Source organism: Seriola dumerili, unplaced genomic scaffold (assembly GCF_002260705.1).
Source record: "Seriola dumerili isolate Sdu_G_001 unplaced genomic scaffold, Sdu_1.0 BDQW01000226.1, whole genome shotgun sequence".
In the NCBI taxonomy this organism is placed as follows: Eukaryota; Metazoa; Chordata; class Actinopteri; order Carangiformes; family Carangidae; genus Seriola; species Seriola dumerili.
In genome coordinates this window covers 4,337,797-4,354,114 of record NW_019174481.1, presented here as the reverse complement: position 1 = coordinate 4,354,114, position 16,318 = coordinate 4,337,797, and the positions used below count along the sequence as shown (strand labels likewise).

Sequence of the window (16,318 nt, the reverse complement as noted above, 5' to 3'; positions counted from 1 at the left end):
TCGGATGAATATGAGCGTGATTAGTTAATTATGTGCTTTCAGGGGGAAATTGAGGAGCGCTCGTGAATGTTTGGCGGAGAGGAGCTCCATGATGAGCTAGAGAGGCGCCGTCTTGCCAGTGTGTTTGAAGTGTGGGTAGCGTGTGATGAAGTCGCAACAAGAAGTGAAAGGGATTCTTTGTATTGTTGAGTTTGTGTCTGTATCTCTATGTTTGTGTGTGTGTGTGTGTGTGGTCGTGTTTTTCTGTATTTGTAAGATCCAAAAACGATACTATACCACTATACTTGTGGGGTCCAACAGCCTTTTGGGGACCAAATTGCTAGAACACATACGTTTAAATGGCTGTTTGAAGGTTAAGACTTGGTTTTAGGGTTGGGGTTACAAGGTTAGGTCAGGTCATCGTTTGGGATGGGGTTAGGTATTCATTTGTCTTGGTTAAAGTTATGGTAAGGGGGCGGGGAATGCGTTACATCAATGATGAGTCTCCACGAATATTGTAAAACAAGGATGTGTGTGTGTTTGTTACGACAAGAGACAGAATGAGCTAATGTACAGTGTAAGTGTGTGTGGTCGGTTTTATTGGTAATTTCTGTTATCTTTCAGAGTTGCAGGGATAATTCTGTATGGCAGGTGTCCAGATGATGTCTAGTGATAGTGTGGTGTGTGTGTGTGTGTGTGTGTGTGTGTGTGTGTGTCAGTACATGCCTGGCTCACATGGCCCTCTAGGCCCAGAAAACACAATGAATGTGTTTCATTGTGCTTCTATCTTGAACGCATCTAACACCGTGGGCCTGAAGGTAATATTCTCCTTCCTTGGTAACATACATGGGCTTACACACACACACACACACACGTAGCACACAAACAGACACACACTCAAACACATAATTGGTTTTCAGAGGTAGTTCTTTTATAGCTCTTTTCCATTTCATGGCTGTCTCCGTTGTAGAATATGACATTTATGCCTATCTGTTCTGTATGGATACACACAGGCGCACACAGAATAACATACATGTATTCACATCCACGGGGTCTACAATCCGAGACACAATTAAGCACACACTCTCGCGCACAGCCGAACACATGCACACACACACACACACACACACACACACACACACACACACACACACACACACACACACACACACACATCCCCTTGTTGGAAAAAAGGCTGTGAGGAGTCAGACCTCCTTTCAGCCACAATCAGTCCCATCCACTGTTTTTATCTGCCGCTGTGACAAACACACAAACAAAAGCACACATATGTTCTCTACCCCTGAACAGAGCTGAAATCAGGCGGTCATCATCATGCCATCCCTCCCTACTCGCTGTGCCCTGAAACCATCTCTCTCTCTCTCTCTATCACACACACACACAGACAGAGCGATACACCACACACAACACAAGCCCCATGTGGAGATAAATGTGACCAGCAGTCCTCACCCCCAGCAGAAGAAAATCCAATTCTCTTTCACTTTTATCCCTGAGACTAATGTTACTGTCAAAGAAGACACCACCACCAGAGACCAGGCGACTCTGTTTGTGTGTGTGTGTGTGTGTTTGCTGCAGTGAGATAGTGAATTCATTTAAGGTGATGTATTGCTGTCTTTACCTACAATCTCACTGTAGGCCTCTGTGGTGTTGTCCCTGCCTTTCCATGACAAGCTTTTGACCCCTCCTCACCCCCGTCTTTCCTCATCTTCTCTGATCCAACTTTTTTTCTCCCCCCTTATCTTATCAACCCAATACACTCATACATTATACATTCTTTTATATTTACCCTCTATATGTTTAACCTTTTCTTTCTTTCATTGTGTCTCTGGCTCCCACTCTCTTCTTCAGTTTAACCAAATGAGGCTTTATGACGTTTTAACCAACATGTTCCCGTAGCATCTGAATGAAAGAAAGACTGGGGTTTTTGTTTGGGAAAATTTCATGTCTACTTTTGCCATATTTCAGCCTTAAACAAATTCTGTAAGAAGACTTCTGCCTCCACTTCTTCAGTTTCTCCATCCCCTCCTTGTGTCGTCTTTATCTCTCCCCCAGGGTTTTTTTCCCAGCATCTCTGAGGTCTGATTGAGGAAATGTGACCTATTCATCACAACTGACATAGTCTTGTGTGTTTACAAGCCACACACATACACACCATCATTTGTGACTACACATTGTGTGTTTGTTTGTCATTGGCTAAGCTCAGCTGTAGGGGGTGGTACCTAGGGAGAACGCTGTAAAACAGGGACAACTGCTGTTTTTGGTGTGTGTGTGTGTGTGTGTGTGTGTGTGTGTGTGTGTGTGTGTGTGTGTGTGTGTGTGTGTGTGTCTGTGTGCATGTGATTGCAGGTACTTTGTTAATCATTTGTAAGCCCCACCAGATGCCATGCAGGGGACCATAGTGCATGCAGCCTGTCAGTCAACCACCCCTCCATCACACACACCATGCACACAAACACACACTCATTCAGGTGCAGGTGCACAACGGTCCACGGCCACAACCCCCTTCCCCTTGAGGCTGATTAGTATTCATGAGATCTCAGGAGGCCCCCTGATATACACACACACACACACACACACACACACATTCTGGTGGATTGGTCCATTCTAATTATCTCCTGGCGTTTATGGAGAGGGCTGATTAGAAGCTGTCAGTGTGACTGATGACGACATGCCATGTTATCCCCCAGAGAGACAGAGAGGAAGGCTGGTCACAGCTGTGGACGCCACTACTTCTCCAACCTCATCTCTTTATAGTTTGTGTCTTTTCTTCCTTGTAATTCTGCTCCGACTAACAGCCGTGTTGCTATGTCTCTCTGCAGGCAAGCCAGTGATGATCATAACGGAGTTCATGGAAAACGGATCTCTGGACACTTTCCTCAAGGTGAGTCATGGCTCAGCTGGAAGGAACACAGCGCTCACATCTGCCCCAAGGTCAGGGCCGCAAGTCTTAACCAAGGTGCAGCTGTAAATTGTTTGAAGTTGTAGAGTTCATTCAAACTGCTGTACTCAAGGACACATTCTTTTGAAAATACAGATAAGAGACCAGACTAAATGTGTCTTTCATCTCTCAAAGCTGGAGAATTCAATCTGTAAAACTTTACAGAAACCGCCAAGGACTTAAGTTCAGTCCGTCGAGGAGTGAACTGAAGCATCCTTTAAAATAAACAACACTATTTCAGTTGATCAGGCTTTTTGAAGTGGTTTTGATTCGAACCACATTTTTCATGTGTTCAAAAGCAACACATTATTGCTTAACACATAAATGGGCGCAGCCAGGAACAACACATCAGACACCAGTTTGCAATATGAAAAAACATTTCATTAAAACGGAAGAAGAACTACTGTCTTAGTTTCTAGAAACATAACATCAATATACAGGACACACAGGGAGGTAGTCATGATATAAACAGACACAGACACTGAACTTTTTCTTGATTAAGCACGGGCAGAGAGCTGGTGAGAAACATTCACTCAGATGCATGACCTCCCAACGCTTTCATCACATGATGGTTGATACTGGGTCTATAAAACGCACTTAGTGTCCGTATCCCAGAGCAGAAAACAGCAGCAGACTGCGAACAAACAGGCAATAAAACAGAGAAAGCGTATTGCTTTGTGTGCAATATTTGCTCTGTTAGGGGATACAAAAATAAACAGTCCATTCCAGATGTAATGCAACACCACCAATGTCATATGGTTAAGAGTCGAGGCAGCAATTGGGGAAAAACACTGAGAATCACCTCCATCGTGCCGGAGAGATTTAAATCTCATGAACGAGCAGGGAAATACAGTCAGCAGAGATATTATGACCTCAGTAAAGAGAATTAAATATTTTGTAAAGTTTAAATCCATGCCAGAGTATTACAAAAGTAAGTCCAGAGTAGTACATTTTACTCAAGGTTATTGTTGAACCTGTTATCCGTGAACAGATTTAAAAATCAAAGGAAGGCTTTGTCACTGAAAAGCACATTATGACAAGAGTTAGAAGAACCTGTCACACAATACGTCATTACATGAACTGATGTTTTTTAAAGAATTAGTCCTTTAAGCCTGAACAAATCACAAACCTGCAGTCTATACGTTTATCTAAGAAATCTCTATGTATTTTATTAAAACTGACAGAAGGTACTGAGGCATTTCTTAAAAGCTCAATTATATACAAATGAGAACGGCTCTTTATTTAATGGGAGATGCAAGAAAACAAGGGTATAATAATGTGAAATATGACAAATGTGTGATTCATGACTCCTGTTGATACACAATATGTAGCTGAAGTGACAAACAAGCTGTATTTATTTAGCTGAGCAGCCCTGAATTGAGTTTTGCATACACCCAGATGAATGGATTTTTCCAGCTCTTGTGTGCCTCACGTTGAAAGTCCCCCTGATTCATATTCAGAGTTGTTTGTCAGCCAGTAAAATCACTGCAGTGCTCCAAAGCCATTAAGCCTGCGATGATAGGCCCATCACTAAATAGACACCAATCCCATCAGCAACACTGAAGCAGAATGAAATGAAATCTGACAGATAAAAAATGGCTAAAGCATAATGTCTTGACACACACACACACACACACACACACACACACACACACACACACACACACACAGCAACCCACATACGCAGATACAGTGCATGCATGTTGTCTGTTATAACATGTATTCTAATGATGGTCATAAAGTGTGTCCGCAGTGGCTCAATATAATTATGGAATCACTTTTATGGCTTTTACAGCTCATGCGAGCTACTGGCATCCATATGTGTCTTTAATTATGTTGACCATTAATCAAGCAGCTCTCCCTCAGAAATAACAAAAGCATTGTTCTGTCAGTGAAGCTCCTCCTCTTTAAATCTACCCGTCACTATCTTTATCCATCCCTTCCATCTCTTCCCTCCGTCTTCAAGTTTCTCATTTTTTAAGTTTTGGGGCAAAAACTTAAATAATATGGCATAATTTGCCAAAAAAAAGGCTCATTTTCCACCTTTCTCATTTCTCTCCATCTCCTTGTCTAACCTCTCTGCCCTGCATTTGTCTCTTCTCTCTTTCCCTGCCCTGCCCACCCTCCTTGCTCCCCCTTCCTGGCAAGGCAATGTGGTGGGCAGATTGATAGAGGAAGTCTGTAGGTTTGTTAGACAGTCCAATCAATCAGCATCTCACAAAACCACCGGCTAATTAACTTACTCCACAGCTGCCGAGGGAGAGACAGAGAAAGAACGATAGAGGAAAGGGAGTGCGGGGGGGGGGGGATGCACAGATGCAGAAAGATGAAGGAAGATAGATAGATAGATGGAGACTGAATCAAACTAATACAGAGTTCTCTCTCGCTCTCTCTCCCTCTCTCTCTCTCTCTCTCTTTGAGACGGAGACTGAGGAGAGACAGAGATGGATGGAGAGAACCAAAAGACAGAGGGAAGGAGAGATGATATAAAGGAGAGAGGGTGACTGATAACATGGATGGCTTTTTAACGGGGACCATTGGCCCGGGGCAGAAATAATTGGCAGAGGAAGGTGAGCTGGACCGCCATCGATCAACAGGCTCGACTCTCTGCCAAAGACAGCTCAAATCTGAAATCCAGTGAGCTCTGCTTGGGCACGCGGTCGGTGTTAAGAGTGGGAAGTTTTGTCTGCTCTGTCAGATCCAATCCTCTGCACGTAGGATTTTTTTTTTTTTCTCAAAGGTGATCCTCCATTGATCCCTGGAAGGAGGAAATTCATCTTTTGCTCTCCACCCTCCAGAGAGAGGTCAAAGCGCAGAGTTAGCAGGGGCTGGAAAGGATTCAGACTCGTGCTCAGGAACACTTCAGAAGCGTGGATTGGTGCCATCAGAGGTGCTTGAATCCTGGCCTGAACCTTCACTTCCAGCTGAGGTTGCTGAAGGACCCGGCACTAATCTATGTGCCACCCCTGCTGCTACTTAATGTCAGCGTTTACACTGTGCACTGTGCATTAATTCATCTTTCTCCTTGTCTCTCTCTCTCCAGAAACACGATGGCCAGTTCACGGTGATCCAGCTGGTCGGCATGCTGCGTGGCATCGCCTCAGGTATGAAGTACCTGTCAGACATGAGCTACGTTCACAGAGACCTGGCAGCGCGGAACATCCTGGTCAACAGCAACCTGGTGTGTAAGGTGTCGGACTTTGGCCTGAGTCGGGTTCTGGAGGACGACCCAGAGGCTGCCTACACTACAAGGGTAAGACACACTTTTCACAGGCTGCATCTGTCATAATTAAATGTTATCTACAATTACAATGTGAGACCCCCCCCATTGTACTCTGCGTTATTGTTCCTGGTCCAAAACAGGCTGGCAAAATCTCTACTTAAACCAGATGTGCATAAATTAAATTTTCAAATGAAGAGACATGCTGCAACGAGGGGCCCAAAAACAGCCAGAACCACTTAAAGACAATTCACTGCGAATAGTTAGTCATATTAGTCATGACATATATTTTATTTCTCCATGCACTTCACAGTTTACGCCTCCTGTGATTATTGTGACATAACAATTGATCAAACATGATAGTGAGTCCACTTGGGGTATTAGAGACACTGCATAGATGCGCAAATCTGAGACCGGCAGCAATATCAAGGGACCTTACAGGACCTGATTAGAATAAATATAATTTGGACTTGTGTCCCAGGTTGTACAGGTCCATCAGCCAGTACTGTAAACAAGTATCCCAGCATGCATTGAATATCAACCACTGGCTATAGCGAAGCCTGTGACCCAGACTCACAACTATTACAATAATTTTGGTCCTACAGCTGTTTTTCTATCATCAAATAAAGTTTTGACATTTTAGTCAAGTGAAAAAACATTTAGTTATTCAAATATATTGTTGGAATGCTACCATAATGAAAACTTCAAACTTGGCTCCAGTGTTTTTTTGGAGATGTGTGAGGACCCATTTGCCGGGTAATACCAACCAGTCATCTTGGCTCAGCTCCAGAGACGACCAGCTGATCATCATCTGTGCTCATCTCCACAGGAAACTCACTAAATGAGCCCTTTGGTAATTTACTGAGGGCTCTGACGTCTCCATAGTGTCTTAAACATAAGATCTACAAAACCTTTGAGTTGAAAATTTATGCAAAACTGGTTTATCTGAAGGCAAAGTAAAAGTTGATATATTGTATTGGACTGCTCATATACACAAGAGAGGCAGTATACACTGCCTCTGTTGTGGCTGGTTTTTTGTTTTTGGTACAGATCTGCCACACTTACGTTAAAAACTGATAAATAAGCTGTGTACACATGAGTGAATAAAGGCCACATCTGTTCGCCACATCTCATGGTCAACAACAGTCCCTGGAAAAAGAGTCTGCTGAATCCTCACATTCATTCAACTTGCCAAGTTTGAACTCTAAAAGGTCTTATACTGTATTACACAGAGCACTCAGTTTAAAACTAAGCTGTTTTGTTTAAGATCACTGCACACAATTGATGGTATAAACATATGATGTTCACAAAATAAAATGCATAAACAGGATGAATGAAACTCCTCCTCCTCCTGTTTTTTTTTTCCTATATATAGTCAAATTGAAGAACTCTTTGTTAACATCTCCATCCTCTCACAGAGCTCTGAGAGAATGAAGAAACTCAAACGTCAGTGAGTTAAACCACTGCGGAGTAACTCATCTAAAATGCCCACAAGGCGATGGCATTATTCATATTCATAGGAAGTGTTGGGGATGTTATTTTTAATATGGCATTAGCATTGCCCTGGGAGGAGTGTATCAGCCGCTGACTGCTCTATTGCAATCACACACACACACACACACACACACACACACACACACACACCGACTTATGTCAGGAGACCTAGATGGAAAGCTGCAGGCATGGAGAGGGGGAGGGAAAGGGAGAGGCCGAGGCGGAGATGGGGAAGAGACAGGGAGAGAGTAGTGGGTATCGAATAAGACCGAGGATCTAGAGAGGCAGAGAGAGAGAGAATAAGGGAAGACAGGGGGAAGGATCCAGTGAGAGCAGTTAAGAGAAAAAAAAAGAAAAAAAGGAGATGGTGTAGGGGTGGACAGGGGGTGGTGGAAACGAAAGTACAGTGCTGAGTGACTTGGCAGCTTTGTCTTTTATTTGACTTTGACCAAGAAGAGATGGGGAATACTAGGTGGTGCAGAGGCAGCTGCCGCATGTTAAAAAGCTGGAGCGAGCCCTATAGAGGTAGAGTCTGTGTGAAGACAAGAGAGAGGGGGCGGGGATATCTCACTGCCTGTTGTGTCTATACACTGGGCTTTATGGAATCCTTTTGATCTGCGCATCAACAACAAAGGCAGCGTGGAGGAAGACAAGGAAATTGATGGCAAAGGAAAGTCAAGTGCAACAACAAACACAGAAGCAGAAGTTGAAGCTAATGCTGAACGCATATTAGAGAGGAGTGCTCTTTTGTCAAGCTTGTGTATATTCTCATCTGCTGTGTTATTGATGGCACCAGGCTTCTCTGCAACACGTACCAATAAAACAATCTTTAAATATTTACACTATTACAGACAGGGTAAAACATCAAGTTCAGGATGTCATATTCAGTCTGCCAACAATGTGCTGACTGTGATGTAAACCGTTCACAGGGAGGGAAGATCCCCATCAGATGGACGGCTCCGGAGGCTATAGCTTACAGGAAGTTCACCTCAGCCAGTGATGTGTGGAGTTACGGTATCGTCATGTGGGAGGTGATTTCATATGGAGAGCGACCCTACTGGGAGATGTCCAACCAGGATGTGAGTCAGAAACACGTACCTCATGTCTCAATAGTCTCATGTCTCATGTATTATTTTTTTTCCCTCAACCCTCAGGTCAATTCTTAACTATGAAAATGAATTTTCCTGGACATTTTTATTTCCCTTTTCTTGCATTGATTACAGAACTTAATATCTGCCTCTGTCTCCCTGTAGGTGATCAAAGCAATAGATGAGGGCTACCGTCTTCCCGCTCCGATGGACTGTCCTGTGGTGTTGCACCAGCTCATGTTGGACTGCTGGGAGAAGGGACGCAGCGACAGGCCAAAGTTTGGACAGATTGTCACAATCCTGGACAAGCTCATCAGAAACCCAGCCAGCCTCAGAGAGCTGGCCAACAGCTCAGTATGGTCAGTGGGAGAAAGTTATAAATTAAAGCTGTGAACTCAACACTTTCACCGACACATGCACGCAGTCCTGAGATACAAGGATTAGATTATATGGTGGTATGTGCACAGACGACATAATGACTGCCTTCCATCTATGTTGTACATCTACTTTATAAGTATTGAAAATTGGGCAAAGTAGAAAGAGCCTTTTTTTCAGTAAGATCTTATAGTCAATCTTATTTTTTATCCAACAAAGTAATATTTGTCAGTGAAAAGATATAAATATAGGTTTGTTGTTTGGCATATCCATAGTCTCACATTCAGTTTAGACACCCTGTCTCCCCCAGCTGTACTGCACACATACATAGAATATCATTATTTTTACATTTACATTTTACACTTCAGGCGTTTGGCTGATGTTGTGAACCAAACTAGCAAACCGAGTGAACAGCAGAAGATATTTCAGTCCCTTTCAGCGGAGACAGAAGATACTCAAAGACTGCACTTCAAAAGCACTACCAACAAGAGGCAACACATTGTAGACAGAATGAACAACATGATCACAAAGAAGAGTCTTATACAGCGGACTTATAGACTATAGCATGGCTTTAAATGAAGCACATATACCAGTGGGTGTAAGCGCATATTGAATGTAAGTGTAAGTGCAGCTGCAATTAGTCCTGTGTATACAAGGTATTTACAAAGTTTGAGCATGAAAATGAATAAATACACAGATCATTTATAACAATTTACAAGAAAAGGAAGCAAGCACATACGTCAAAGGGTTTCAAATCATGTACGCCTGTGCGGAGGGGGGGCAACAAGGGGATGAATCATTAATCATACTTACCCACTAATGGGTAGGTTTAAAGTTTAGGGTTCATGTTTTCTTTTCACAGTGGATTTGAGTCTGTCATGCTGCGGCTGTTGCAGAATTTAAACTATTCTGTCCAGATCCAGCACCATGAATAAGCATTAACCGACTCCTCAAGTGTGCTCCCGACAGTTTTTATTATTATGAATAACAGTAGTCGAATTTAATAACAGTTCCAAGGGCGAGTAACTGACTTCAACACAAGTCGGAAATTTTTTATTTAGCCACTCAACAGGCCGAAGCTTCATTGAGTTGTGAGTGTGCTTTGTATCCCAGCAGGGAGGACCCGTCCACCCCAGAGTTCAGTGTGAATACAGTGGATGAGTGGTTGGAGGCCATCAAGATGGGCCAGTATAAGGAGAACTTTTCCAGTGCTGGATATGTCAGCTTGGACTCAATCCTCTACATCAGTGTCAGGTACAAACGGCTGGTGCCTCGTCCCTTTAAAATGAAACACTCAAAAGGTCAAGATTGTCAGCAAAAGACGTATTATTTAGACGTATCATTTGAAATTAAAGAAGGGGGTTTACACAAGTATCTTGGACAAGGAATCTCAAGCAGCTGCTTGGCATTTGAAGGACAATGTAGATTTATTTCTCTAAAAACATCATTAATAAATCATTTTTTTCTGTTTTTTCTTTCTGTCTTTTTTCTTTTAGTGAATTGGCTAAAATGGGTGTGACTCTGGCGGGCCACCAGAAGAAGATTCTGTCCAGCGCGCAGGGCCTGCAGACCCAGGGGACGCACGTCCAAGTATAACAGTTTCCACATAAACACACAGTGAGACAGAGCCAAAATGGATGCTCCTGTGAAGAGTTTCCCCCCCCTGACATGGAGTTGTAATGGATACTCTGTGCTCGGGCCTCCATTGACTTTGAGACACACTGAGATGGAGACAACATGGACGCTTGACTCCTTCACCTTCGCGCGCAGTTTCACCATTCTTCCCATCCTCGATGGGCACAACCGGCTTTAGCACTCAGAGTCCCAGCAACACAACCACCATTATGGAGCAACGGAGAGACACATGTCCAACAACAAGGCCACATGTAGAGCATCCCAGATCATTTCACATCATATCAGCGCAACAAAAGAGGAAAATAAAAAAAAAGATTTTTAACAAAAGAAATGACAAAAAAACAAATTAGAATATAATTATCATCACTGTCTGTGAGGTGTACAGTTGGTTTTTACTGTCATTTTGTTTGTTTTGAGTTTTCACCTTGAAGAGTTTTAAAAGGGTCAGAAGATATGTATATGTGTAGATATATGTTTATATGGGCTGTGTGTCCCACAACCGTAGAGATGGACCTAACGTTTGTATTGGTGGTGAGGTTTATATCGCTCAACCTTAATAGGAGTTATTATCTAGTACGTGTATGGCCCCTTCCATTGCTCTGTGTATACAGAAAGGCAATGAATGGGCCGAGATTCTGAATGACATGAATGTGTGGGGTGAGGGGAACAGAAAACCTGGACCTTTAGAGATAGAGAGGGATGTAGATTTTTGCTAGCTCATGTAGGATGGAAGTATGATTCATTTAAATAGTGTATTTGACCAGGACAAGGGCTTCCCTAGTGACTGCTCTCAGACACACTTCCATAGCAACTAGACCCAGTGCACGTTTGCTTGTCTGCTTGCACTTATGATGTAACTGAGTGCAAAGTAACAGCAGAAACAGCTTAAGGTGGAGATAGCACAGTGAAAATTTTTACTCTTCCATAACTGTCTATTCCAAACAACATTGCCTATTCAGCTGTTATAGTATGATGTTGTTGGGAATATTTCAGCCCAAGAATTTGCCTTCCCATGTTTCAGGTGTGTTAAGAAATTTATAGTGTTTTGTGTGAAGCAAAGGTGATGCAAAGGTCATGATAGAATTGACACTGTTAAGAACGTGTAACTTGTTTTTCCAGTGTTGTGCCATGTACAGTACAGTAACTTTGAAATGTTCATCTGGGCAACATACCACCATTCCCTCTATTCTCTTTCCTTTCATCAGCTCTCATGGCTGGATGGTTACACAAGGCCAGTCACAATAATTACAGTGTTTTGTCCAAGTAGTTTGCCTGATGAAAAGGAGCACTGGAATGGATTCTTTTTTTTTCAGCAAGATGAAATATATGCAGTGTTGATTTCAGCTGTGCCACCGAGGGTTTAACTTAAAAAAAAAGAGGATTTGTGTGTCGTGTACTATCTCACTTTCTTGTTATCTGTCATGCCAACCTATTTCAAGCATCCCTAGTTTCAAACCAACACTTATAAGGCTGATTTACAACACAATGTTTACAGAAAAAAGCAAATAAATTGGTTTGCTTGTTTTTCCTTGTCAGAAGGAAACAGCTGCTTATCACATTAATTACAAGGTTAGATATGATGGGACCCTCTTTGTGTGCACTGCATTAATGGCACTGAATCTGCTTTTAGTGTATTCCCAAACCCAGTTTTAATATATGTGGTACTCTATAGGACCAACAGTGGCATAAAGTACAGTATATATGATTGTATCATAGTGTAAAATATGTACAGTGTTGATTTCCAATGTTAGAATGTTTGTAATGATAACAATGATGATGACTATGATGTACTTTTATTGTGAAAAAGAGATTTCTGAAGTACTCGTTCAGGGGCGGGTCGTAAGGGAGAAAAGTGAAGGGAGGTGATTCGTTGGTATGAACAAAGGAATGTAGCATGGCGCGAAGCTTCAGCTTTGATTGACAGGTGACAGTGACTGCAGTTTCTACCATAGTGTTAGAATGAGTAGAATGTACTTTCCTTATTGATACACTGGCTTAATTTGCATACCCAACTTAGACAGTAATTACATGCATATTTTAAGCATGTCTCCGCATTCAACATAACTTTTGACAATACTTGTTTAGGTAAGGAAGGGAGGGAAGGGGTGAGGTTGAAATAAGTGAACTCTTCTAATCAAATTTCAACGCAAATTGAAAATTCTTTAAACACCCTCCCCCAAAACAGCAATTGTCTAATCCTAGCCAAGCAATTGTACCTAGGAATGGCAGACCTGTCAAGTTTTGCATTTCTTCTCATGTCCAAGTGGTGTGCATGGACCTGTAGTAAGAGTAGGAGAATTAAAGAGTTTGAACGCTAATGTCATTTTTTCCCCTTTGCAAAACCAAAAACACAAGAGTTAAATTGTAATATTTAGATTAAACAGTGTGTTTATCTCTTCTAATGCAAGCTACAATTGTTAGCATGTCTGGTTAATTTGCCTACCTACAGTTGTAACCAAGCAGTACTTCCAAGGTCAAGGTCAGAAGTTTGTGGGGTTGCAGGTTATGTAAAAAAGGAGGACGTCCGCTATGTTGTATTTCCTCGCTTAGTTGAAGCCAGTTCTGGATGCTATCAGTAGGGTTAGAAGCAATGTCCTGATTTTCTCTTGTGAAAAGAGAAACACACGGTTTAAATATATGATGAAGTAACTCTACACAGCAATACAAGAGCAACACCATTTCTATGTGTTCTATGTGAATCATCAATTGGTGAGGATGCAAGCTTTTTGCCTGGGACATGCAGCTTTAGCCTTGGTCTTTTAGTACAACATCATGTGTGTAGCCATCAAGTGCATATCTAAGACGCTTATCGCAGTCATGTAAATACTTTTTTCCAACATGATAGGATAGCCGGAGATGGCATTTTGAACCAATTCGTGGAGCAAATGATAGCTTAAGTAGCTAGCTAGCTACATCCGATGAAATGTAGTGGAATTTTACTAGCAATCATTTTAGCTGGCAAAATTAGCGGTCACCAGCTATAAATAAGAAAAAATTGCTTTGTTAAAATTGCTTTTAACTGTCTCCATCTGAAATCCATTGTCTCAAAAATTACGAAGAATTTTGATGGTAAATCTGCCACACTTATCACTGTGTTGTGCTAGAATGTAAAGCTTGACAGGCCTAGCAACAGTAACCAAGGGGTGGGTCTTAGTAAACTGTCAGTTGGGGCGGAGCCAAAATGAGAAGCAGAGTAAAAATTTCCACCCCTGCTTAGCAGCACAATGAGGTTTTTTACTTGTTAAATGTTGTTGTTAAATATGTTTAAATACAGAAGGCATACAGATACATTTACAGCTAAAAGAACATAATATAGAGATTAATTTCTCATTGCCAAACCACTTTGCTGTTTTGTCAAATAAGCCACAGGCAAAAATACAATTCAGACAGTCTGATACTGTTCATTCTACTCTTGCTAACTCTATGATTTCACTCTAGCGGACTACCCTTGACCGCTGGCCTTTTAGATGCCTTATTTACTGAGCTATTGTTCTTTTCTGTTGCCCTATAGAGGCGATATTAAGAGTAAAGTGTATGTACAGGTAGTATTTATCTGTGTTCTTAAGATGACCTCACATCAACACCCTGGTTTTGTAACATCTCAGAGACCCCCTCCAACTGCACCTTCACTTTCTACGCGGAAGAAAATCATTTTTTTCTGAAATATTACATTAAACCTTGAAGCTTATCACCAATTAAGTTGATGGAGAAAATGACAATATTGTGCTTATTTATGAGTAATAACATATTCAGTGATGAAAACAAAATGCAAATAATAGATGTGATTGGCTTATATTTTGATATATTTGGTTGCATTATTGTGTTAATGTGAAAAATTCCTCATTCAAAGTCAAGGTTAGAACAAGATGAAGTATCGCCCAAAATATATCAGTAAATAGTGACAATGTTCTCCTTTTTTTTTTTTTCTTTTTCTTTTTTTAACAAGCTTGTTCAACACTCCCATTTTTAGAAATTTTAAGACTACAGAAGTTATACGCACACTTTGGTTTCAACTCTCCAAATCCCAAGTTTGTGCCACTATTCACCCTATCAAGGTTAGCTATGTGGGTTGGTTTGCTTGTTCTGAAACATGGCATCTGTCCTCCATTTCCCACCAGGTATGTATTGTAAATGTTCATGAGTGATTCTCATTTGAGATGTTCAGCTCTCTGTCTCTTTCTCTCCTCCTCCCTCCCTCTCTCTCTCTCTCTCCCTCTCTCCCTCTCTTTCTTTGGCCACCGTACAGTGCTTATTTGTCCCCATGCCAGTTTCCTCTGCGTTGCTTGTTGTAAAGGGTGTAGGCATTCTAATGTCTTTCATGTTGCTGTAATAAATATGCTAATATTTCTAATTTCTCACCTGAAGCCTGCAGTGTCTTTTTCTTTTCACACATCTGCTGCATTTTTCTTTCTGTCTCTCAGACACACATATTCACATATGCACACAGAAATACACTCATTCACTTGCTCAATTCCACAGTACAATTACATTGGGACTTACAGAATATGATGATTTAAAATTCAAAGAGCCTTTAGATTAAAGTGTTTTGAAGCCCTCACTTAATTATTTTTTCGCTGTGTAACAAAGCCTGAAGGTATCAAATTTTGTTTTGGTGAGCACCTGACCGGTCGTGCAGAAAATCAGTGAATGGGAAATTCAAGGTTAGTCTCATTTATCCCCAGCCCTGTCTAAATGGTGATAGTGGTCGTGAAACTCCTATCATGCCATTCTTAAATGGTAAAATATGGCCGGTCTGCAACCACATCTTCATTATCAGTGTGTGTGTGTGTCTGTGTGTCTGTGTGTGTGTGTTCCCTGAGAGATAATTTTGTCTCAGGGGAGGGGGAAGGTCAATGACTCCTGGCCTTGGTTAACCCCTTAATGCACTGGCCCAGTTGCTGTCAGTCTATGTTACCGCCATTACACCTCATTTAGCCCATCATATTAGGTTCCATATTTCCCTACCACTCGCTCCCTCCTTCTCTTTCTTTCTTTCTTTCTTTCTCTCTCTCTCTCTCTCACACACACACACACACACACACACACACACACACACACACACACACACACACACACACACACACACACACACACACACACACACGGCTACAAATCAGGTCTCTTCTCCATTTTCCTCAGTATCTATCCCCTCCCTCTGCCCTCCACTTAATCTTTCTGCTGGCCTCGTGCATCCTCATTTTTTACCTCACCTTTCCTATCCATCCTGTGCAGACAGACAGAAAGGTTGTGGCTAGTCCTCCGACCTCGAATACCCCATTATCTCCCTCTTCTCATAGCTTTCTGACTTCCCCTGCCTCCATCCATCTACCCATCCAACCATCCATCCAAAGGTTTTCTCCACATGCAGCCCTCTCTTAGAGGTCCATTGCCTCTTTCTGTCTCACTGCTATCACCACTGGGTTTCCCTTCACCATTAAAGGCCAATCTATAACTTTGGACTTTTGTCTCCAGGTGTCTCAACGGGGAGAATGTCATCTCACGTATTTACTCTGGATAACATGGAAGCTACCAGGAGCCAAAGGCTTAGGCGATTGATTCATCATGCAGCTG

At 42.0% G+C, this 16,318-nt stretch overlaps 1 protein-coding gene across 1 annotated transcript in view; it reads left to right on the top strand.

The window, feature by feature from the left end:
• LOC111228752 (ephrin type-A receptor 3-like) overlaps nt 1-15,066 on the top strand; it is a 103,528-nt gene extending 88,462 nt beyond the window's left edge. The window contains exons 14-19 of the mRNA XM_022754774.1: nt 2,817-2,878; nt 5,979-6,188; nt 8,579-8,728; nt 8,903-9,096; nt 10,226-10,366; nt 10,609-15,066. Coding sequence (XP_022610495.1) covers nt 2,817-2,878; nt 5,979-6,188; nt 8,579-8,728; nt 8,903-9,096; nt 10,226-10,366; nt 10,609-10,708 — 857 coding nt within the window. The 3' untranslated portion in view covers nt 10,709-15,066. The remainder of the gene's footprint in view (nt 1-2,816; nt 2,879-5,978; nt 6,189-8,578; nt 8,729-8,902; nt 9,097-10,225; nt 10,367-10,608) is intronic.
• Nucleotides 15,067-16,318: the final 1,252 nt, after the last annotated feature.